The sequence below is a fragment of the Aedes albopictus genome, chromosome 3, assembly GCF_035046485.1.
Source record: "Aedes albopictus strain Foshan chromosome 3, AalbF5, whole genome shotgun sequence".
Lineage (NCBI taxonomy): Eukaryota > Metazoa > Arthropoda > Insecta > Diptera > Culicidae > Aedes > Aedes albopictus.
The window spans coordinates 125718598-125742047 of record NC_085138.1 but is presented as its reverse complement, the minus strand read 5'-3'; the positions used below and the strand labels follow the sequence as shown (position 1 = coordinate 125742047).

At 39.8% G+C, this 23450-nt stretch overlaps 1 protein-coding gene across 1 annotated transcript; it reads left to right on the top strand.

Annotated features, from left to right (window-relative positions):
• Positions 1–10279: 10279 nt before the first annotated feature.
• On the top strand, positions 10280–22155 carry LOC109430362 (coiled-coil domain-containing protein 149). The gene is made up of 5 exons (XM_019706421.3): positions 10280–10529; positions 10597–11292; positions 11357–11438; positions 21172–21316; positions 21427–22155. The coding sequence occupies exons 1-5, from the start codon at positions 10401–10403 to the stop codon at positions 21941–21943; spliced, it is 1569 nt and encodes a 522-aa protein (XP_019561966.3). The 5' UTR covers positions 10280–10400; the 3' UTR covers positions 21944–22155.
• The last annotated feature ends 1295 nt before the right edge of the window (positions 22156–23450 follow it).

The following is a 23450-nucleotide window of genomic DNA, read 5'->3' as shown; positions in this document are numbered from 1 at the left end:
AGCATCCCAACTAACAATCACTCATTTAACAAGCACCTTTATGACAAGCATGATGCTAAATAATATTTGGATAATTTTCAGATACAGCCTTTGTTTGAGTTTTGTTCATACAAAGCATAGTGTTGTGTACCAACTGAACTGTTTGTTGTGTTTACAACTATATGGCAAAGCTGTTATTCAGCTTTATCAAAAATGATTAAAAATAAATAAAATGTAAAAATTTTCAATTTCCACGAGAGTATATGATTGGAACTTAATGCTGTGAACAAATATTGTGAAATAATAACTACACATAAATTTACCTAAATCCAGATTCGAACTCGAGACCGCCAGCCTTCCTATTTGCACCATCCTAGAGATGATGAATTGCAGTGCTCAAATCAAAACATAAACTTCCTGTGGTTTAATAATGAACAGACTTCGACTCCTATTCAGCAGGTGCGAATTAGCACAGACATTATGGTTAACGACTGAACAACAGCTGTTGTTCAGTAAAAAACACGTGTTTTTACATCATGTACTCTGAGTCGAAGTATGATGAAACGAAAGCGCTTATTTGACTTGTGAAAAACATATTATACAGATACATGTGCTAATATTTACTAGACTCAACAAGAAGCAGAAAAGTCTTGTTAAACTATGTTGTAAAGAAATTACTGCGAGTCAAATAAAAATCTTATTAAACGTTTGAAAAGTGTTTTAAATTATCATTGTCAATCCAGTGGTGCGAAGTGTCAGTATCAACCGACATTTAAAGCTGAACTTGAGAATGGTAACCACTCATTTTTCCATTTACTATCGGAATATCAATTGAATAGCCTCTGATCATTCAATTGACATCAGCTCCAGCCTCAATCAAGGCACACATCATTCAATTGAGCCCCAGCTAGAGGTGTGCGCCGCCGCGCCACGCCGGCGCCGCCGCCGATTTTCGGTTCACGCCGCCGCCGCCGATTATTTTTCGGCGCGCCGCCGCTTACGCCGCCGAGCTCCAATTTTCTACGCCGATCTCAAAAACGCATTGATGAGTTATATTATTTCTTGATTTATTTCATTACAATATTCCAAGCAACTCCTTGGAGTCATCTGTATACATAGCATTGTTAGGTCGTTTTCAGCGGTGGTCCATTGTTTTAGTTTAAAAATTTGGAGCGCTAAAATAGATCAAATTACACTCAGTTCCACCGGTAGCTGTTCTAAATTCTAAACTTTGTATGTCGCGTCAACGATGTTTTGAAAGTGAAAGAGTTTCTCCTTTGAAATAAATCGAGTTCACAAAGATACCCGGGGTTCCTGAAGATAACTGATGGCTGAAGAAAGAATGTAGGGATTCCGAAGATTAAAGAAAATGCTAGTGATTCTGAAAAAAATATTTTTGTCGTGTTCATCTCCAGAAGCGATGAAATTTCTCCAGCAACTCTTTTGAGGATTCTTCTAGCAGTTTCGCCAAGAATTCCGCTAAAAGTAACTCCGGGAACTCTAGAAGGTCCTTCGGGAAATCCGAGGGTTTCCTCCGAGACATCCTTTAGGAGTTTCTCCGGGCATTGTTACAGAAGCTTCACTGAGACTTTTTGTCGTACATCCTCCAGAAATTTCTCCGGGAGTTACTCCGGGCATTCTTTTAGAAGATCCTCCGGGAATTCCTCTAGAAGTGTTTCCTGGGAATTCCTTTAGGAGACCATCCAGCAATTCCTCTAGGAGCACCTCCGGGAATTCCTCCACTAGTTATTCAACGAGTTCATTCGGGGATTCCTTTAAGAGTTCATAGAAATTACAGTTTCTGTCGTTATTCCTCAAGGAGTTCTTCCGAGAATGTTTCTGGAAGTTCTTCCGGCAAGTTCTGTAGCAGTTCCTCCTGGAATTCTTCCAAGAGTTTCTTTAAGACATTTTCCAGAAATTATTCCAGAAGTTTCTCCGAACATTCCTCTAGAAGTTCCTTTTTAAATTTCTCTAGGATTTCCTCCAGGAATTCCTCCGGGAATTTCTCTACGAGTTCCTTTGGGGATTCCTTACCGATTTTTTTTTTCCGGGAATCACACTCAGAGTTTCACCGTGATTTTCTCTAAAGTTCTTCCGGGAATTCATCTAGGAGTACTTCCGGGAATTCGAATATCTTCGGGAACACCTTTACGAGTTTCACCGAGTTGTTCATAGCGAGTTGCTCTATAAGTTTGTTCTAGAAGTTGCACTGGGTATGACAAGAGTTTCCTTCGAAAACCCCTTTAAGAATTCCCCCGGAAGCTTCTCTAGAAGTTCTTTCGGAAATTCCTTTAAAGTTCCAGGAATACATCCAGGAGTTTCCCCGAACGTTCTTGTAGGAGGTCTCATAGGAATTTTTCTAGAAATATCTGAGTTCATCCGGGCATTCCTCTACGAATTCTTCCGGGAATTTCTCCACGAATTTCTTGGGACTTCTTCTAGAAGTTCTATCGAGAATTTGTCTAGAACATCTCTCAGGAATTTATGTGGGAGTTCATCCGGCAATGTCTTCAGGAGTACCTCCGTGAATTCTTCTTCAAGCTCCTCTATGAGTTTCTCAGGGAATTACTCAACGCATTTCTTCTGGAATTGCTCTAGAAATCCGGCTATGAATTCCTCAAGAAATTCTTCCGGAAAATCTTTTAAAAGTTTATCCGGAAACTCATCTAGGAATATCTTTGGTAATTTCTCTACGACTTCCTCCTTGAATTCCTTTCCGAAATTCTTTAACAATTTCTCTAGGAGTTCCTCCGGAGTTTCTTCCAAAGGTTTTCCGGTAATTACTTTACTAGTTGCTCTTAAAGTATTTCTGAGAGTTGCACAACGAATGCTCGTAAATTACACCGAGAATTCTTCTATGAGGTCATCAGGTAATTCCCCTAAGAATTTCTCTGAAAATTGCTCTAAATTCCACTGATATGTCCTCCGGCAATTTCTCTACGAGTTCTTCTAAGATTTGTTTCCGGAATTCTTTCAGGAGTTTCCTAAACTTTCCTCTAAGAGTGCATTAGGGAATTCTTTCAGATGTTTGTAGTAGCCAGAGGTGTCAGCTTATGAGTTGTATATTTTGAGAGTTTGGACAATTTGAAAGTCTTATCATACCGTGTGCGATTATGATTATTTTAGCGTGCACGAATGAATACTTGTGAACGTGCTCTCCAAACGCTAACGCTAACTTGACACCTTGGGTGCGAGATGTACCAGAAACGTCAATCATGCGTAAGCATGTGCTGAATGGAAATTTAGATGTACTTCAGTTTAGTGAACAATTTTGTGGCGGATGGACGTATCGTCAGTTGAGTGCGGGAAAATAAATCGGCTGATGGCAGACCAGCCGAAAAGTTCGGATACTACAATGGCGCAGCCGGTTCGAAACCGTAGCGCTCTTGCCGGGAGATAACAGCGCTGGGAAATTGTGTTTGGTTTGTATGAGTTGACGGAAGAAAAGATTGCCCGGTAAGACTCCCTGACTGACAATCAGCGGAGTAGGCCGGCAGGTGAAAACAAAGATTCCCCGGTAAGACTCCCTGACTGAAAATCAGCGGAGTAGGCCGGCAGGTGAAAACAAAGATTCCCCGGTAAGACTCCCTGACTGAAAATCAGCGGAGTAGGCCAGAATCTGAAATAAGAAATTCCCCGGTAAGGCTTTCTACCAGAAGGGTACTGGAGCAGGCCGGAAGGTGGAATAACGAAGATTCCCCGGTAAGACTCCCTGACTGAAAATCAGCGGAGTAGGCCGGAACGTGGAATAACAGATTCCCCCGTAAGACTTCCTGCCAAAACGGCAATGGAGTAGACCGGGAAGTAAGATCACAGACAAACAGATGATGTGATGATGATCACAGACACACAATGTGATGATGATCACAGACAAACAGACGATGTGATGATGATCACAGACAAACAGACGATGTGATGATGATCACAGACAAACAGATGATGTGATAATGATCACAGACAAACAGATAATGTGATGTTGATCACAGAGAAACAGACAATGTGATGATGATCACAGACAAACAGATGATGTGATGATGATCACAGACAAACAGACAATGTGTTGATGATCACAGACAAACAGACGATGTAATGATGATCACAGACAAGCAGACGATGTGATTTTGATCACAGACAAACAGACGATGTGATGATGATCACAGACAAACAGATGATGTGATTTTGATCACAGACAAACAGACGATGTGATGATGATCACAGACAAACAGATGATGTGATGATGATCACAGACAAACAGACGATGTGATGATGATAAACAGATGATGAGATGATGATCACAGACAAACAATTTGATGATGATCACAGACAAACAATGTGATGATGATCACAGACAAACAGACGATGTGATGATGATCACAGACAAACAGACGATGTGATGATGATCACAGACAAACAGATGATGTGTAATGCTCAGACAAACAGACGATGTGATGATGATAAACAGATGATGAGATGATGATCACAGACAAACAATTTGATGATGATCACAGACACACAATGTGATGATGATCACAGACAAACAATGTGATGATGATCACAGACAAACAGACGATGTGATGATGATCACAGACAAACAGATGATGTGATGATGATCACAGACAAACAGACAATGTGATGATGATCACAGACAAACAGACGATGTGATGATGATCACAGACAAGCAGACGATGTGATTTTGATCACAGACAAACAGACGATGTGATGATGATCACAGACAAACAGATGATGTGATTTTGATCACAGACAAACAGACGATGTGATGATGATCACAGACAAACAGATGATGTGATGATGATCACAGACAAACAGACGATGTGATGATGATAAACAGATGATGAGATGATGATCACAGACAAACAATTTGATGATGATCACAGACAAACAATGTGATGATGATCACAAACAAACAGACGATGTGATGATGATCACAGACAAATAGACGATGTGATGATGATCACAGACAAACAGATGATGTGTAATGCTCAGACAAACAGACGATGTGATGATGATAAACAGATGATGAGATGATGATCACAGACAAACAATTCGATGATGATCACAGACACACAATGTGATGATGATCACAGACAAACAATGTGATGATGATCACAGACAAACAGACGATGCGATGATGATCACAGACAAACAGATGATGTGATGATGGTCACAGACAAACAGACGATGTGATGATGAACATAGACAAACAGACGATGTGATGATGATCACAGACAAACAGATGATGTGATGATGATCACAGACACACAATGTGATGATGATCACAGACAAGCAGACGATGTGATGATGATCACAGACAAACAGACGATGTGATGATGATCACAGACAAACAGACGATGTGATGATGATCACAGACAAACAGATGATGAGATGATCATCACAAACAATTTGATGATGATCACAGACAAACAATGTGATGATGATCACAGACAAACAGACGATGTTTTGATGATCACAGACAAACAGATGATGTGATGATGATCACAGACAAACAGACACTGTGATGATGATCACAGATAACCAGATGATGTGATGATGATCACAGACAAACAGACGATGTGATGATGATCACAGACAAACAGAAGATGTGATGATGATCACAGACAAACAATGTGATGATGATCACAGACAAACAGACGATGTGATGATGATCACAGAAAAACAGACGATGTGATTTTGATCACAGACAAACAGACGATGGGATGATGATCACAGACAAACAGATGATGTGATGATGATCACAGACAAACAGACGATGTGATGATGATCATAGACAAATAGACAATGTGATGATGATCACAGACAAACAGATGATGTGATGATGATCACAGACAAACAGACGATGTGATGATGATCACAGACAAACAGACGATGTGATGATGATCACAGACAAACAGATGATGTGATGATGATCACAGACAAACAATGTGATGATGATCACAGACAAACAGACGATGTGATGATGATCACAGAAAAACAGACGATGTGATTTTGATCACTGACAAACAGACGATTTGATGATGATCACAGACAAACAGATGATGTGATGATGATCACAGACAAACAGACGATGTGATGATGATAAACAGATGATGAGATGATGATCACAGACAAACAATTTGATGATGATCACAGACAAACAATGTGATGATGATCACAGACAAACAGACGATGTGATGATGATCACAGACAAACAGACGATGTGATGATGATCACAGACAAACAGATGATGTGTAATGCTCACAGACAAACAATTTGATGATGATCACAGACAAACAATGTGATGATCACAGACAAACAGACGATGTGATAATGATCACAGACAAACAGATGATGTGATGATGATCACAGACAAACAGATGATGTGATGATGATCACAGACAAACAGACAATGTGATGATGATGACAGATAACCAGATGATGTGATGATGATCACAGACAAATAGATGATGTGATGATGATCACTGACAAACAATGTGATGATGATCACAGACAAACAGACGATGTGATGATGATCACAGACAAACAGATGATGAGATGATGATCACAGACAAACAACGTGATGATGATCACAGACAAACAGACGATGTGATGATGATCACAGACAAACAGACGATGTGTTGATGATCACAGACAAACAGATGATGTGATGATGATCACAGACAAACAGACACTGTGATGATGATCACAGATAACCAGATGATGTGATGATGATCACAGACAAACAGACGATGTGATGATGATCACAGACAAACAGACGATGTGATGATGATCACAGACAAACAATGTGATGATGATCACATACAAACAGACGATGTGATGATGATCACAGACAAACAGACGATGTGATGATGATCACAGACAAACAGACGATGTGATGATGATCACAGACAAACAGATGATGTGATGATGATCACAGACAAACAATGTGATGATGATCACAGACAAACAATGTGATGATGATCACAGAAAAACAGACGATGTGATTTTGATCACAGACAAACAGACGATGTGATGATGATCACAGACAAACAGATGATGTGATGATGATCACAGACAAACAGACGATGTGATGATGATAAACAGATGATGAGATGATGATCACAGACAAACAATTTGATGATGATCACAGACAAACAATGTGATGATGATCACAGACAAACAGACGATGTGATGATGATCACAGACAAACAGACGATGTGATGATGATCACAGACAAACAGATGATGTGTAATGCTCACAGACAAACAATTTGATGATGATCACAGACAAACAATGTGATGATGATCACAGACAAACAGACGATGTGATAATGATCACAGACAAACAGATGATGTGATAATGATCACAGATAAACAGATGATGTGATGATGATCACAGACAAACAGACAATGTGATGATGATCACAGATAACCAGATGATGTGATGATGATCACAGACAAACAGATGATGTGATGATGATCACTGACAAACAATGTGATGATGATCACAGACAAACAGACGATGTGATGATGATCACAGACAAACAGATGATGAGATGATGATCACAGACAAACAATGTGATGATGATCACAGACAAACAGACGATGTGATGATGTGACAAACAGACACTGTGATGATGATCACAGATAACCAGATGATGTGATGATGATCACAGACAAACAGACGATGTGATGATGATCACAGACAAACAGACGATGTGATGATGATCACAGACAAACAATGTGATGATGATCACATACAAACAGACGATGTGATGATGATCACAGACAAACAATGTGATGATGATCACAGACAAACAGATGATGTGATGATGATCACAGACAAACAGATGAGGTGATGACGATCACAGACAAACAGATGATGTGATGATGATTACAGACAAACAGACGATGCGATGATGATCACAGACAAACAGATGATGTGATGATGATCACAGACAAACAGACGATGTGATGATGATCACAGACAAACAGACGATGTGATGATGATGAGGATATTTTTTTATTTAGGACAAGAGTGGAGAAGAAGGCGGATGTAGTAGCCAGAGGTGTCAGCTTATGAGTTGTATATTTTGAGAGTTTGGACAATTTGAAAGTCTTATCATACCGTGTGCGATTATGATTATTTTAGCGTGCACGAATGAATACTTGTGAACGTGCTCTCCAAACGCTAACGCTAACTTGACACCTTGGGTGCGAGATGTACCAGAAACGTCAATCATGCGTAAGCATGTGCTGAATGGAAATTTAGATGTACTTCAGTTTAGTGAACAATTTTGTGGCGGATGGACGTATCGTCAGTTGAGTGCGGGAAAATAAATCGGCTGATGGCAGACCAGCCGAAAAGTTCGGATACTACAATGTTCTTTTGTAAATTCGTTCAGGAGTTCATCCGAGAACCCCTCTAGATGTACCTACAGGAACGTCTCTACGAGTTCCTCAGGGAATTCCTTTAAGAGTTTATTTGGAAATTCCTCTAGAAGTTCCACCGGGAATTCTTCTAGAATTTCTTCCGGGAATTCCTATAGGCGGTCATTCTGGATAATTTTTTGAACAGCAGATTCATGATTCACCATAACAATTATTTCAATAATTATTCAAAAAATATGTGAAAATAAAAAAATAAAGAAACCGTAACTATAAACATGTCATAGCATCTTCAACATGATAAGTTACAAAAAAAAAACGCTGATATTGATTAACGGAGTTAACAAAAAATTAAAAATTATGGCCACGCCGTTTCACGCCGCCGCCGCCGCCGCCGAAAATTCATTCGGCGTCACGCCGATCACGCCGCCGCCGCCGGCCAAAAAAGTGCAAAACGCCGCCGCCGACAGATTTCAAATCGGCGCACACCTCTAGCCCCAGCTAGGAAGCATAAATGTGTGGTGTTGTAGGTTCAAAGCTTTTACCATCGTTGATGACGTCAAACCCGACATCAACCTATCATTCACCTATTTTTATTTTGGCCACCAAACCCAACTTGGACCCAATAGTTGATCGATGTTGGTCCAACAGTGGCCCAACATTCGATAAAAATTGACCCGACTTTGACCCGACATTCGACATTTTTTCCGTCTGGCGGAATTTTGCGGGGTTTTTCGTGTTTCGAGTTCAGCTACTCATTCGAGTGACAATTTATTCAATTAACAAGGATTCGCTTCTCATTTGATAGGTGCTCTGATTGAATGAAATCGTTTTGAACATAACTAGAAGGAAAAATGACTGAACAGATTGGTAGTGTTCAAATGAATGAATTGAATTTTTGCAACACTGGTCAATACCAATACGAAAAGTTGAACATTGGCTACTTTTTCAATTGAAATAGCATTTGTACAGTAATGTGTGCTGCATAATTTTAGTTCAGCTATACACTGAAGTTTTTTTACGCGGTTTTTTCTACGCTGTACCGCGTAAGAAAAACCCCGTTATTTCCAAAAACGTCGTAAACGCGGTACCATTACCGTCTTAAAAAAAACTTCAGTGCAATTACTATTATAAAGCAACAATTCAGCATGCATGCTTGTTTGCGGCTGGCGATTGTTAGTTGGGTTCATCTTACCGTTGATTTACATAATAATAATAATTCAAACTTATGTTTGCAACATAGCGTATGATCCATGTCACGTTTGATTTACCCACTCCGAAATGGCTGTAGTCGTGCAACAAGATTGATGAAACGTCTGTAGACTGCATGTTACAAGCGAGAGCGAAAAGCTCTTCCAAGTCTCTTATTCCATATGTAGATGTGCAACTAGCGCCTCTATGAGGCATTAGTGAAAACTATGAAAGCATATAAGGCAATCTAGCGTTCATCACCCTTCTCTCTCAAGCAGTCACACAGGATAGCAATTTTTTGTTTAATATTTTCATAGGGAAACGTTTCCGTATGAAAACAAACCTATCCTACCCGGGAGCGAAACAGAGAAAGGTGATCAAACGTCAGATAGCCTTATGGTTACTACGGTCAACATAAATGCGAGTGCGTTCAATATGCTCAGCCACCCACTCGAGTGCGACAGCATAGCGTCGTATGTTTCATCGAGTGCATTCTTCTCTCTTCCTCTTTGTGTCGGGATGTCTGAATATTATATGCAGCATGCTCGATATTAAAATAAAGCGACGCTTTAGCATTTCCCTCGTCCTCCTTGAGCCCTTCTTTGCCTGCCTTGATAATGTTTCCATGCCAAATTGTCACAACAAAACGCGACAGCATAAAAACATGAAATCATGAAGGAAAATCGATTTTCCAACCTCAAGAAAGAGATAGAATCACAATACGTTCCCATTGCAGTGCAGTAGACTAATGTGATTCTCATCACGTATCAAGATATTGGATTTTTACCAATCGACTATTCGTTGTAAATATGTAAAAATAGCAGACAAATGATATCACACGAAGTTAACTTTTTTGTAGATAGTGACAAACAATCCAAAGAACGTAAAAAGCATACCAAAATGACCATGCAATCCAGTTTTGATTTTGAAGAACATATGGAAAAGTACGACTTGGAGGTAAACTGATGATGAATTTCCATCTCTAACAATTGACGATTCTTGAGTACAATTCTTTTTCACACAGAATTCAGCAATCCACAGAAAACTTCAAAGCAAAGTGGAAGCACTCAAGATCATGCGAAACGAACTGGAAAAATACCGATCGGAGCGGGATCAGTTCAAGCTGATGGCCGAAACACTTCAAATGCGATACTCAGCCATGAAAAGCAGTCTCAACTCACCGGAGTTTCAAGCTGCCGGCTTCGGGCACAGTTCGGCCGTTAGTCTTCTAGTCAATCAAACGCGGGAGCGAAACATGTCCTTGAGCACGGAAGTGGAAGCCTTGCGACAACGGGTTCACGAACTGGAAGGCGACATTGAAGTTCTGCGAACGAAGAACTACGACCTGCAAGCGGCTTTCAACAAACTGAAGTCGGTGGAAGAAACGAAGCTCAAAGAACGTAAAGGCATCGTCTGGGATGAGGAGAAATCCAGACTGATAGCGCAGATGGAAGCTCTGAAGAAGAAGAACGCCCAACTGCAGTACGATTTCCGGTCGTTGCTGGACGAGAAGGAGGACGTCGTCATGGAGCGGGATGCGTACAAGTGCAAAGCACACAGGCTGAACCACGAGCTCAGTGTAATGCTCAAGGGAGACAAGTCGCAGCAGAAGATCGTGGACATCGATGGGCTGATCCTGGAGAACAAGTACCAACAGGAAAAGATAACGAACTTGGAGAACGAGTTGGAACTGTCGCGGCAGTCCGCTACTAAGTACAAGGTAAGTAGGAATGTTAAGCTTTATAGCTATTGATCTGAATGACTAACAATTAACTTCTCAAAAGAACATGCTCGATACAAAACGGAAAAAAGGAATCATCAAGCTGGGTACTAACAACAATCAAAGAGTCATGTCCCATTCGCAAGGTACTAAACTGATGTTGATCACATTTTTTATTACCGTTATTGCTACATAAATACACATCAGCATTCATACATTTTCACGAGTATAATAATACTTACATACTAAGAGAATAACTTTAATAACAATTTTAAAAACACATTTTTATTTCATCATTGATTAGTTTCCATTTGGTTTACGATTTAGATGCTTTCTGTTTTGTGTGATATTTTACCACATCATCCGTGGCACCTAAAATTTGTCCTTGTAAAACGACGTGCTGAATTTTAAGGGGTCACATATCTAGCGGGGATCAAAAAAAGTGTTTCTTAATGGCAGAATCTAGAAGTATATTAGCTAGACAATACACATTCCAAATTTCATAAAGGTTGGAGCACTAGTACCAAAGTTACAGCCCATTGTAATGCGCACTCACCATAGGGACAAGACAAAATGCGAAACTTTGAACGTAATTATCTCGAAATCGTGTTTTTAAAAAGTGCCGTTGCTGTAATCACGATATCTTAAAAACTAGTTGACCCAATTGCGTACTTTTTTTATTGTTCGTGTTTCAAATCTTGAGGTACTGAACGAGCGTCGATGAAGGAATCCCATAGAGAATCGCTGGACGAATTTTAGGGAGAATCCCTTGGAAAAAAATCAGAAAGAATCTCTGGATGGATTCCAGGAAGAATCCCCAGGACGATTTTCAGGAAGAATCCCTGGACGAATTCCAGTGAGAAACTCTGGACGATTTTCACGGAGAATCTCTGGCGGAATTCCAGGGAAAACCCGAGGGTGAAATTCAGGGAAAGTTTGTGAAAGAATTCTATGGAGAAGGCCTGGACGAATTCCAGGGAGAATCCCTAGACGAGTCCCAGTGAGAATCTCTCGATGAATTCCAGTGGAAATCCTCGGACGCATTCCAGAAAGAACCCCCTTTACGATTTTCAAAGAGAATCGATGGATAAATTCCTGGGGAAATCCCTGGACGAAATCCAGGGAGAATCTGAATCGCAGGAAATTTCCATGGAGAATCTCTGGACGAATTCCAGGGAGAATATCTGGACGAATTTCAGGTAGAATACTCTGGACGAATTCCAAATGAATCCATGGACGAATTCCAGTGAGAATTCACGGGGACATTTCAAGAGGAATCCCCGGACGAATTCCAGGGAGAATTCACGGGCGAGTTCCAAGAGGAATGCCTGAACGAATTCCAGAGATAATTCCTGGATTATCCTTACGGAAAGGATTATCTTTGGACTATATTTAACTCCTGAATTCCTGGACGAATTTCCGGGAGAGTGGCTAGGTGAATTCCTGGGGGAATCCCTGGACAAACTCCAGGGAGAATCCCTGGACAAACTCCAGGGAGAATCCCTGGAAAAAAAATCCAGGGAGAATCCTTGGATGAATTCCAGGGGGATTCCTGAACGAATTTCAGGAAAATATCAGGACGAAATCCAGGAAGAACCCCCAATACAATTTTCAATTACATTACAGGGGAAATTGCTAGAGAAATTCTAGGGGGAACCCCTGGACTGATTCCAGGGCGAATCATTCAAAGAAATCTAGGGAGAATCGCTAGACGAATTCCAGGAAGAATCCCTTATACGATTTTTAAGGAGAATCCCTGGACGAATTCCTGTGAGAAACTTCGTACGAATCCCTGCACGTATGCCAGGGAGAATCTCTGGACGAATTTCAGGGAGAATCCATGAATGAATTCAAGGGAGAATCGCTGAATGGATTTCAGGGAGACAGTTGAATACTCAAAAATTCTATATTAAATTTTGCAAGCGACTGTAAAATGTCAGGAGAAAGAACAATTCAACTAAGTAACACAGCACATACGAAAATAGTAAACCCAACATTTTTTTTACTTTGAGAAAAGGAAAAAAACAGAGAAATGTTGTGCATGTGGAATAAGCATGATTTTTTTTTCATGAAATTAGTAAAATTCAAGGGTAGAGGATGCGAGTATTGTAGAATAGAAGTACGGGTATACCTCGATTTAGTGGACCCTCGATTATATAGACCCTCCATTTTATGTACATTTTACCTCGATTTTATGTACTTTTTTAATGGTAAAATTTTTAATATCCAATCAGTTTAAAACTTGCAGTATCATGATGACTTATAATGCAGGGGTTTTCAGTCTTTTGAAACGCGGAGCACTCATATTAGCACCAAAGCATACCTCATGACATACTTAGTTCTATATATTTACCTTAATCTCAACCTAACCTAACCGAAATCTGCCTTTCTGACTTTATTTTTTTTATAAATATCTCTAGCTTTGTCGATGATCACGATGAGCAAAGTATATGGGGTAATTTTCTGGCGATATTTTTTTACAGATCTCTTAGCAATGACAACATTTTTGACGGATACATGCAAACGGCTCATTCGCCAGTCATTTCTTCAAATTTTTCTAACAAACTTTTTTCAACATTTCTTATAAATTCCTCATCGAGAATAGGGCACGATCGGTGAAGTATTAGATTTGTAGTTATGAGCTAAATTGTTGTATGGTGAGAAGGTTAATTCTCCGTTTCTGCAAGGAAATGGTACAAAAAAGCGTAGGTATTATGATTATTTGTCTAATTTGATGCTGCTTGAGCAAAACTTTAGAAAACTGTGCTGTAAAAAAGACAAGAATTGAAAAAAAGAACGACACAGTTTTCCAATGTTTTGCTCAAACAGCTTCAAATTAGACAAGGAATCATAATACCTACGCTTCTTGCACGAAACTTTACCTTCTCACCATACAACAATTCAGCTCATTACTACGAATCTAGTACTTGACCAATCGTGTCCTATTGTAATATATTCCTGATATTGCTTCGGTAATATATTCCTGATATGCTTCGGAAAATTACAAGATGTGTGATAATTTATTTCTAGTGCTGTCATGGCAGAATCGGAACTAGTTAGTAAAGGTTCACCGAATTCAGCGTCCCTTTACGTGTACATTCCCAAGGATGAATTCCTGGAGGAATCTTTGAAGGAACCGCCTGAGCTATTCCTAAAAGAATTGCTGGAACAAATTCTGAAAGAATCCATGGAACAACTTTCAAAGAAATCCCTGTAGAAATTTCTGAAGCAATTCTAGTACTATTGAAGAAGTCTAATCTGTAGAAAACTTTCTAAAGCAATCCTCGGAGGATTTCCTTAGACTTTCTTAAGAAGTCCTTGGAGCAATTTCTGGAAGGGAAATGTCTTGAAAGAAAATCTAAAAGAACGAGAATAAATTTTAGGAATTTCCTTAAAAATCTCTTGTGGAATTCCTAAAGCAATTCTTGTTCTTTAAAATGTCTCGGAGAAAAATTTGAAGGTGTTTTGAGCTTCTGATACTTAATATATCCGTGAACCAAATTCTAAAAAAAGTTCATAAAGTATTTTTGAGAAAATTCATGAAAGGTTTCCTAGATGAATGCTTTGAAAAAAATTTGGAGGAAACTATGTTAAACAAATTCGATGCAATTCGTAGATAAATTTCCGGATTAATCTATGCAAGATTTTTCGAATCCATGCAACATTTCTGGAAACTGTCCGTGTAAGTTTTTCTTAAGGATTTCTTGGAGAAATTTCCAAATGACATTCTAAAGTCTAAAGGAATCCCTAGAAGATATTGTGAAAAATAAATCTGACGGATTTTCTTTAAGAATTCCTGGAAGATTTTCTCAGGAACTCGTGAATGATTTTTTAAATTAATCCTAGTATTGATTTCAGCAATGGTTCATGAAAGAACTATCGGAAAATCTGTCGAAGTTTTTTCAAAGCAATTCTTAGAGAAATTTGAACCCTTCGAAGAATTTGTGAAGAAACCCCCTGAGTAGTTTCTATAGAAATTCCTGCAGAAAATTCCCGAATGGATCTCACATTTTTTTAAGAGTTCCTGGAGGAATTTCTTGAGAATTCCCAAGAAGTTTTTTCTGACAGAAATTCAGATTAAAAAAAAATCCCTGGAGCAACTTCTAAAGCAAACCCCGGAGAAAGTTTTGGAATAAATCCTTGGGGGTTCGTTTGTGAAAATGATTAAAGGAATTTCCGAAGGATTTGCCGAAAAAAAAAATATAAAAAAGTCTCGAAAAAAAAGCAAAATCTCTGAAGGATTTTCCGAAAAAAAAATCCCTGGAAAAATTTCTACAAAAAATCATACACAACTTTTTCTAAAGCTTCTGAAGAAATCTCTGAACGCATTTTTTGTAAGAATCCCTAGAGAAATTTATACTCAAATTCATGGATATTTAAAAAAATGGAGAAATTTCAGAGTCAAATGATGAAAAATGCTTTGAAAGAATTCTTTGTTGAATTTATAGAATAGAACGAATTTCTAAACAAACCTCTGAAGAAAATTTCCGAATGAATCCATGGAAGGTTTTTTAAAAGAATCTGTGAAGGATTTTTTGCCGAATGTTCGGACAAGTTTCCGCAAACAAAAATAGAAAGACGTTTTAAAAGAATTTTAGAAAAAAAGGTAGATTTTCTATAGAAATCTCCAAAGGATTCTCCAAACGAATGCCTAGAGAAACTTATGAATAAATTACTTGAGGAATTTCTGAAGTAATCCCTGCGTGAATTTCTCAAAAAATCTCTGAAATGATCTGTGAAAAATCACGGAGGAATTAGAGAAGCAATTCTTGTCAAATTTTGTTAAATAATTCTTTGTGACTCTTCTGGAGGAACACATGGAAAGTTTTCAGAAATATTTTGTAACATAATGAACCCCTTGAGGAATTTCAGATGGGATCCCTGGAGGAATTAATGAAGAAATTCCAGGGTCAATAAATCTTCAGAGACATTTTCAAAGGAATCCCTGAATAAATTTCTGGACTTTTTATTTTTTTTGGGACCTTTATGCAAATGACGTTATTGTGTATATCCATTGCTCAAAATATTGGCTTTTGAATCAACCATACATAGTTTTGGCGACAAATGATTTCGATTGTAACAAAATAGCGAGATAGTGGTTTATTCGTTATTTAGCGAGAATTACTAACATATGTCAAATACTCCGAGCCTTTTATCGAAAACTCAATTTTCATGCAGTTTTTATATGTTTTGGTATATTTTGGTATAAAATTTAAATAAAAATAAAATAAAAAATTTTGCTCTGATTTTATGTAAAATTCGATTTTATAGACATTTCAAATATTGAAATGTCTACTAAATCGAGGTATACCTGTATAACAGATATCCATACAGATTATTTGACAATTCCTTAGATAATTTCTGTGGCAATCCCATTTAAAATTTATACGTAATTTTTTTTGACATTTCCTTTGGAAAAAAAAATGGGAATTCCTTCAATAATTTCTGTAGGAGTTTCATTAGTCATCTCTTTTCTAATTGATTTGGAAATTCCTTCGATAATTTCCCAGCACTTTCCCTCTAGGGAATTTCTCAAGAAATTACCTTTAGGAAATTCATCCTGGAGTTCTTTCTGAAGAATTTCTGCAGGAGTTCCTTCTGGGAATACCTCAGAGAGTTCCTCGTAGGGATTCTTTCAGAAATACTTTCGAGGAATTTCTCCAGGACTTCTTTATGGGAGTTTCTGAAGGGCTTCCTTCTGGGGTTTCCTCCAGAAGCTCCTTCTTTTGATTCATCCAGGAGTTCCTTCTGGAGATTCCTGCAAGAGTTCCCTCAGGTTATTCTTCCAGGAGTTCCCTTTGGAAATTCCTCTAGGTGTTCCCTCTGGAGATTCACCCAGATGGAATTACCTCTGGGGAATCTTCCAGGAGTACCTTCTAGGGATTCTTCTATAAATTCAGGATTTTCATCTGGAGATACAAAATCCCCCTGGGAATTTCTTCAGGAGTTCCTTCTGGGGATTCCTCCAGCAGTTCCCTCTGGAAATTTCTCCAGGAGTTTCTTCTGGGGTTCCTCCATGAATTCCTTCTGAGGAATTCTCCAGTAGTTTATTCAGGAGATTCCTCAAGAAATTCGTTTTGTGAAATCCTCCAGGCTATCATCTGGGAATTCCTTCAGGAGTTCCCTCTGAAAAAAAATCATCTGGGACTTCCCTCTGGGGATTCTTTCAGGAGTTCTTTCTGGTGATTCCTCTAGGAGTTCCTTCTGGGGACTCGTCCAGGAGATTCCTCTAGGAGTTTCCTTTGGGTATTTACCCAAGAGTCCCTCAGGAGATTCTTCCAGGAGTTCCTTCAGGAGATTCCTCCGGGCGTTCCTTCTGGGGATGCCTTCCACTCTGGGGAATCTTCCATGAGTTTCTTCTGGGTTTTCTTCCAGGATTTCCCTCTAGGGATTCTAGAATTTTCATCTGGAAATATTTCCAGCATTTTTTTCTGGGGGTTCCTCCATGGGCTCCTCCTGGGGATTCCTCCAGCAGTTCCTTTTCCGGATTCCTCCAGTAGTTCCCCCTGTAAATTTCCTCAGGATTTCCTTCTGGAAATTTCTCCAGGAGTTCCTTCTGATGAATCCTCCAGTAGTTCCATCTGGAGATTACTCTAGGAGTTCGTTCTGTGACATCCTCACCATCTGGGAATTCCTTCAGAAAAAAAAAATCCGGGAATTTTCTCTGGGGATTCTTTCAAGATTTCTTTCTGGAGATTCATCTAGGAGCTCCTTCTTCCAAGAGTTTCTTCTGAGAATGTATCCAAGAGTTCCTTCTGGGACTTTCATCTGGTTCCTACAAGAGTGGCTTCTAGAGATTCCTGCAGGAGTTCCGTCTGGAGATTCCTCCGGGCGTTCCTTCTGTAGATTCCTTCTGGAAATTCTACTCTGGGGAATCTTCCATGAGTTTCTTCTGGGAAATGCTCCAGGAGTTCCTTCTGGGGTTTCTTTCAGGATTTCCCTCTAGGGATTCTAGGATTTTCATCTGAAAATTTGTCCTGCATTTGGGGTTCCTCCATGGGCTCCTCCTGGGGATTCCTCCAGTAGTTCCTTATGAAGATTTTAGGAGTGCTTCTGGGGTTTTCTCCGGGAGTTTAAACTGGAAATTTCTCAAGAAGTTCCCTCTGGGGATTCTGGGAGTTCCGGGGATTTCTACTGGAGTTCCCTCTTCTTGCAGAATTTCCCTCTGAGGATTCCTCTAGTTTCCAAAAGTTCTTTGTGGGAAATTATTCTAGGCGTTCACTCTGAGGAATTCTTTCAGAAATATCCGCTTGGGATTCTTTCTGGGGATTCCTTCATAAATTGCTTGTGAGGATTCCTTTAGGAAATCCTTCGGGAAATAAATCCAGGAGTTCCATCCGGGGAATTCGTCCAGGAGTTCTTTCTGGGGCATTCCTTCAGGTCCAAAAATGGTGACCAGAATATCCCAGATGGCAGTCTAAAATTCAAGATGGCGGCTCAAAATTCAAGATGGCGGCTGCTTCATGGTGTTTTAGGCTCCCAAACCATGCAATATGAGTATATTAGGTATGACGAAGATGTCCGGAGTCCAAAAATAACAAGCAGAATATCCAAGATGGCGGTCTAACATCCAAGATGGCGGCTCCAAATTCAAGATGGCGGCTCTTTAATGGTGTTTAATTGGAGCCATACAATATGGGTATATTTGGGGAAGGGGAAGTTGTCTGAAGTCCAACAATGACGACCAGAACATCAAAGATGGCGGTCTACAACCCAAGATGGCTGCTCCAAATTCAATATGGCGACTGTTCAATAAAGTCTTAGGCCATAAAACTATGCAATATGGTATATTTGGTATGACGAAGATGTGCGGAGTTTTAAAATAACGACCAGAATGCCCAAGATGGCGGTCTAAAAGAAACTGTGAAAAAAACGAATCTTATTCTGAATCAGGTAAGCATTACTAATTACTTTTATTTAAACACTAATTTTATTTATCTGATTGGGAAAATACCCCTTAGTTCCACAGAAACCGATTTTCTTCCGCATTTTGCAGCAGCAGCACCAGCAGTCCATCCGGAACGGCATTATTGTAGGTGCAATTGCCTCCGTGGTATCTATCGAATGAACCCCTCAGATTATGTCTAGTGTGTTTTCCGGCCAACATTCAGCTGTGAGCTATTTTAGATGTACTTCATTTTATCATTTAAGCATTAAAATATAGAAAAATACTGATAGAAACATCATGATTTGTTTGTATTAACTACCGAACTCATCAGTAAAAGCAAAAGCAATTGTGTCCTGGCTTACAGATCAATACGGTAAATGTTTCGAGCACTTTACCGAAAAAGTCGGTAGTTTTGACAGCTAACGAAATAAACTTGTTTACCGTACGTTCGGTACCCTTTTCGATTACCGAACTGATTACCGAACGTTCAGCTGTTGAAAATTCGGTAAAAAATTACCGAATACTGTAAACTATTCTAAGTGTGTATCCGGAGACTAAAAATGGCGACCAGAATATCCAATGTGGCGGTATAAAATCCAAGATGGTGACTCCAATTTCAAGATGGCGGCTATTTAATGGAGCATTAGGCTCCAAAGCCATTCAATATGGGTATATTTCTGGAGCAACATATGAAAAGGGCCCAAGAGGCATTGTGTCTTTTTTTTTCGAAAACGCTCCGTAGGGCCTAACAGCAGCCCACCCACGCAAATAAACACCGTTATCCGAAAGATCGATGTTTGTTCTATCTGATAACGGTCTTAGTTTGTATGAATAAGCTGATGGGGGCTCAGGAGCGACGTGTGAAATCATTGTTTAGCAATGCTTGTAAGCCCTTTTCAAATGATGCTCCAGATTTGGTATGGGGTATATGTCCACCGGCTAAAAATGGAGACCAGAATACAGTACACGTTCGGTCGGTGCAAACGGTTTAACTGCAAGTCCGGGGTAAGTGCAACACATTTGCAGTTATCGCTCCGCCATACATCAACATGGTGTGCCATGTTAGCCCAAATGAACAGTCGGATTACGTTCACGATTATTTCATGTCGATTGACAACTTGTTGACATCTGTCAGTCGTTGCAGCTATCGAATTTCATTCGCTAAATGAAACGTAAACCATGTTGCAGTTGTCGAACGTCTACCGTATCCATGATGATGGTCCGAAATCCAAAATGGCGGCTCAAAACTAAAAATAGCGGCTGTTTAATGGAGATTTGGACCCTAAAACCATTCAATATGGGTATAATTGGTATAGCGAGGATTTCCGCAGTCCAGAAATGGCAACCAGAATAACCAAGATGACGTTTCAATATCCATAATGACGGTTGTTTAAGTTTTAAGCTCTAAAACCATTAATTATGACTATATCTGGAATGGGGGAGAAGTCCAAAAATAGTGACCAATATTTCCGATGATATGAACAAATGTAAATACGCATTAAAACACATCAAACCCCATTTTGAGTTATGCATGACAGTCCAAGCTATAAGCCAAAACAATAAAAATACCATACTTTGAGATAAAAGAATTTAACAGAATCTTTTTTTTTTCCTGACCTTAATTAACATAAGGTATGAGTTCTATAAGTAATCTCACGCTCCCAAAGTCATTCTATTTGAAAACTAGTGATTACGGCACCGATTTATTCGGTTCTTTTTGTTTTCATGCGTGCTCACTTTCAACAAAAAAAAAAACAAAAATTAGAAACAAAAAACAAAAGCGCTTCAAGGCTTTGTTTTTCGTAGGACGAAAATGGGAGCCACATGCTTAATAAGGGAACCAATACTTTAAGTACGCCTTTCATAACCTTATTATTTCGAATCTTCACACCACATTCAAAACCATTGACCTTGTTTCCGCACATTATTTCGTAGCGTCCTTCTGCTTCCTCACTTCGTAATAACCAATCCATATATTCCCTTATTCACAGTGAAAGATCTCCTCGAACGCGGAACCGTGGAAGAGCTACCCCTCAAAGCAGCCACCATATCGGAGCTGAAGTCACTGTGCCTAGCCCTGCTGGACAATGTCAACGACAAGAGCTTGGCGTTATCACACCAGAAGAAAACCAACAAGTATATGTTTCCGTTTCCAATTCACACCCTTCTCCGACGCGCTTCGTTTGCTAAATTGACAACAACAACTAAAAGATGTATTTCCCTGCGTCCACTTTTTTCGATTTCAGACTTCTAGCCGCGAAGATTACCGAACTGGAGCAACGGATACTCGCCGTTACGGGCACGAGCGAACTCGCAGCCACGTCCAGCCTTTCGTTGTCGCAAATTCTGCTCAACGGGTACACCTCGGCGACTGTAGACCTAGACTTGAGCGAAGAGATCAAGCGACTCAAGATGTTGAACCAATCCGAGTTCAGCAGTGATAACAGCGCTGAAGAACTTAAAGCTAACGGACACGCTGAGGGAGCCAGTTCTAACACATCGCAAGGCCTACCGACGGAACTGCTCTCATCCGAATCGAACAAGAGTCTACCAAGCTGTTCGGAAATCGGTGAACAGGACTACGGTCACGAATCGTCTTCCGATTTGACCTCGAATGCGGAGGACAGCACCGGGATTTTGTTGGAGCCGTACATAAGGGCCAGCCGTGCTGGGTCGACGGACAGTAAGCTTCCGGAGCTGCCACCGGAGATTGCCGAACTTGTGCGGCAATTATCGGACAGTATGGACGACGGTGCTAATTGAATGCGGATGGATTTGATTGACACCTCTGCTGATGGCATTGAGGCTTCATTCACATGGGCTTCGAATTATGTGTTTTGATTCCAGGGGATGATGAGACGTGTTGATTGTTGAGGCGGAATATGTAAGGAGGTGCGTTATCTCTGAAAGAATTAAAATGAATAACAAAATGCCGAACGTTTACAATTTATTCCACTGTGAATTTGTCAGAAACATACAAACATATATTTATTCGCACAATATCACAATTAGGATCATCAATAGTACGCCACTACTCTGTTTGCGTCTGCCGCTCCATGCCTTCTTGGAGGCAACCGGATCAATAGTATACATCAGCTTTGCAGAGTTGGTGTTCGTATTTCTTGCAATATACCCATCCCTCTGTATCCTTCCGCTTTAGTCACCTTCTGGATGCTGTCCAAGTAACATTTTATAGTCATACAGGCTAGAAGAGGTTCTTAGAACCATAATAAAACCAAAAAAAAAAGTTTTTATGTTGTATGACGGTTCTAAAAACTTCTACAAGATTAATTGGTCATCACAATGTTACTTGGACTGGAAGCACCGTAGGGGAACAAAGCCCAAAATGCCAAGATGGGGTAAAATGGCCCAACTCATAAAATCATTCCAGAATGGGACTTGATCATTACTATAGGTGAATGGTGTCAAGATATGTTTGCATCGAACATTCTTCTAGAAGCTAGGCCACCAAACCCACGGAAAATCATTTGATTTCCCAATGAAAATTGGCAACTTCCGGGTTTTCGTGCTTATAATTAAGGTTTTCTGGTGATTTTATTACCAGCCAAGTGTTTCCAACGAGATTGAGGCACACATGGAGACGCATGGTTGTTGATATCTACGCTTTCCATGTTAGGGGTCATTCAAATATTACGATCATCGTTTTGCGGGGAGGGGGGCAAAACTCTATTTATTGAGTATACGAAAAAAGCGGGACAGAAGGGGGAAAAGGAGTCGGAAATTCCCGAAAACTGATGGACGTAATTTTTGAATGTTTTCATGAAGTGGCATCTTACCCCATGGCAGATGGTCGTTTTGCACCACTTCCGTTTTACGAATCAGTTTTTAAAATCGCTAAAAATCGATGAAAATGCAATAGTTTTGTGAATAGTTTTGCTGAAGTATCGAGCAGATAATTGTCTAGTTGCTGTTACCACTTTGAAAGCCTAAGAAATGAGGCTAATTATCAATGAAAACGATGAAAGTTTGAAAAATGGCATTTTACCCCTTTTGACCCTACAGTGCAGCGAGCGTGTGGTTCATCCTTCTCCGCCACACACCGTTCTCTTGCACACCTCAAAAGATCGTCCTTAGCGTCGCTCGAAGTTTCATAGCCATACCGGATCACCGGTATTGTCAGCGTTTAAAACATGGCACAGTTGATGAGGGCGTAATCCATCAACGACTCTACGACATTTCCCCGAATTCCATTACCCCGAATTACATTACCCCGAATGTCCCATTTCCCCGAATTCCATTACCCCGAACG

Bases quoted from the DNA above. Each gene is read 5' to 3' on its own strand.
- LOC109430362 (XM_019706421.3), top strand. From the start codon at position 10,401: ATGATATCACACGAAGTTAACTTTTTTGTAGATAGTGACAAACAATCC. The intron at 11,293-11,356 runs GTAAGTAGGAAT...ACTTCTCAAAAG, and splicing joins AGTCCGCTACTAAGTACAAG to AACATGCTCGATACAAAACG. The intron at 21,317-21,426 runs GTATATGTTTCC...TTTCGATTTCAG, and splicing joins CACCAGAAGAAAACCAACAA to ACTTCTAGCCGCGAAGATTA.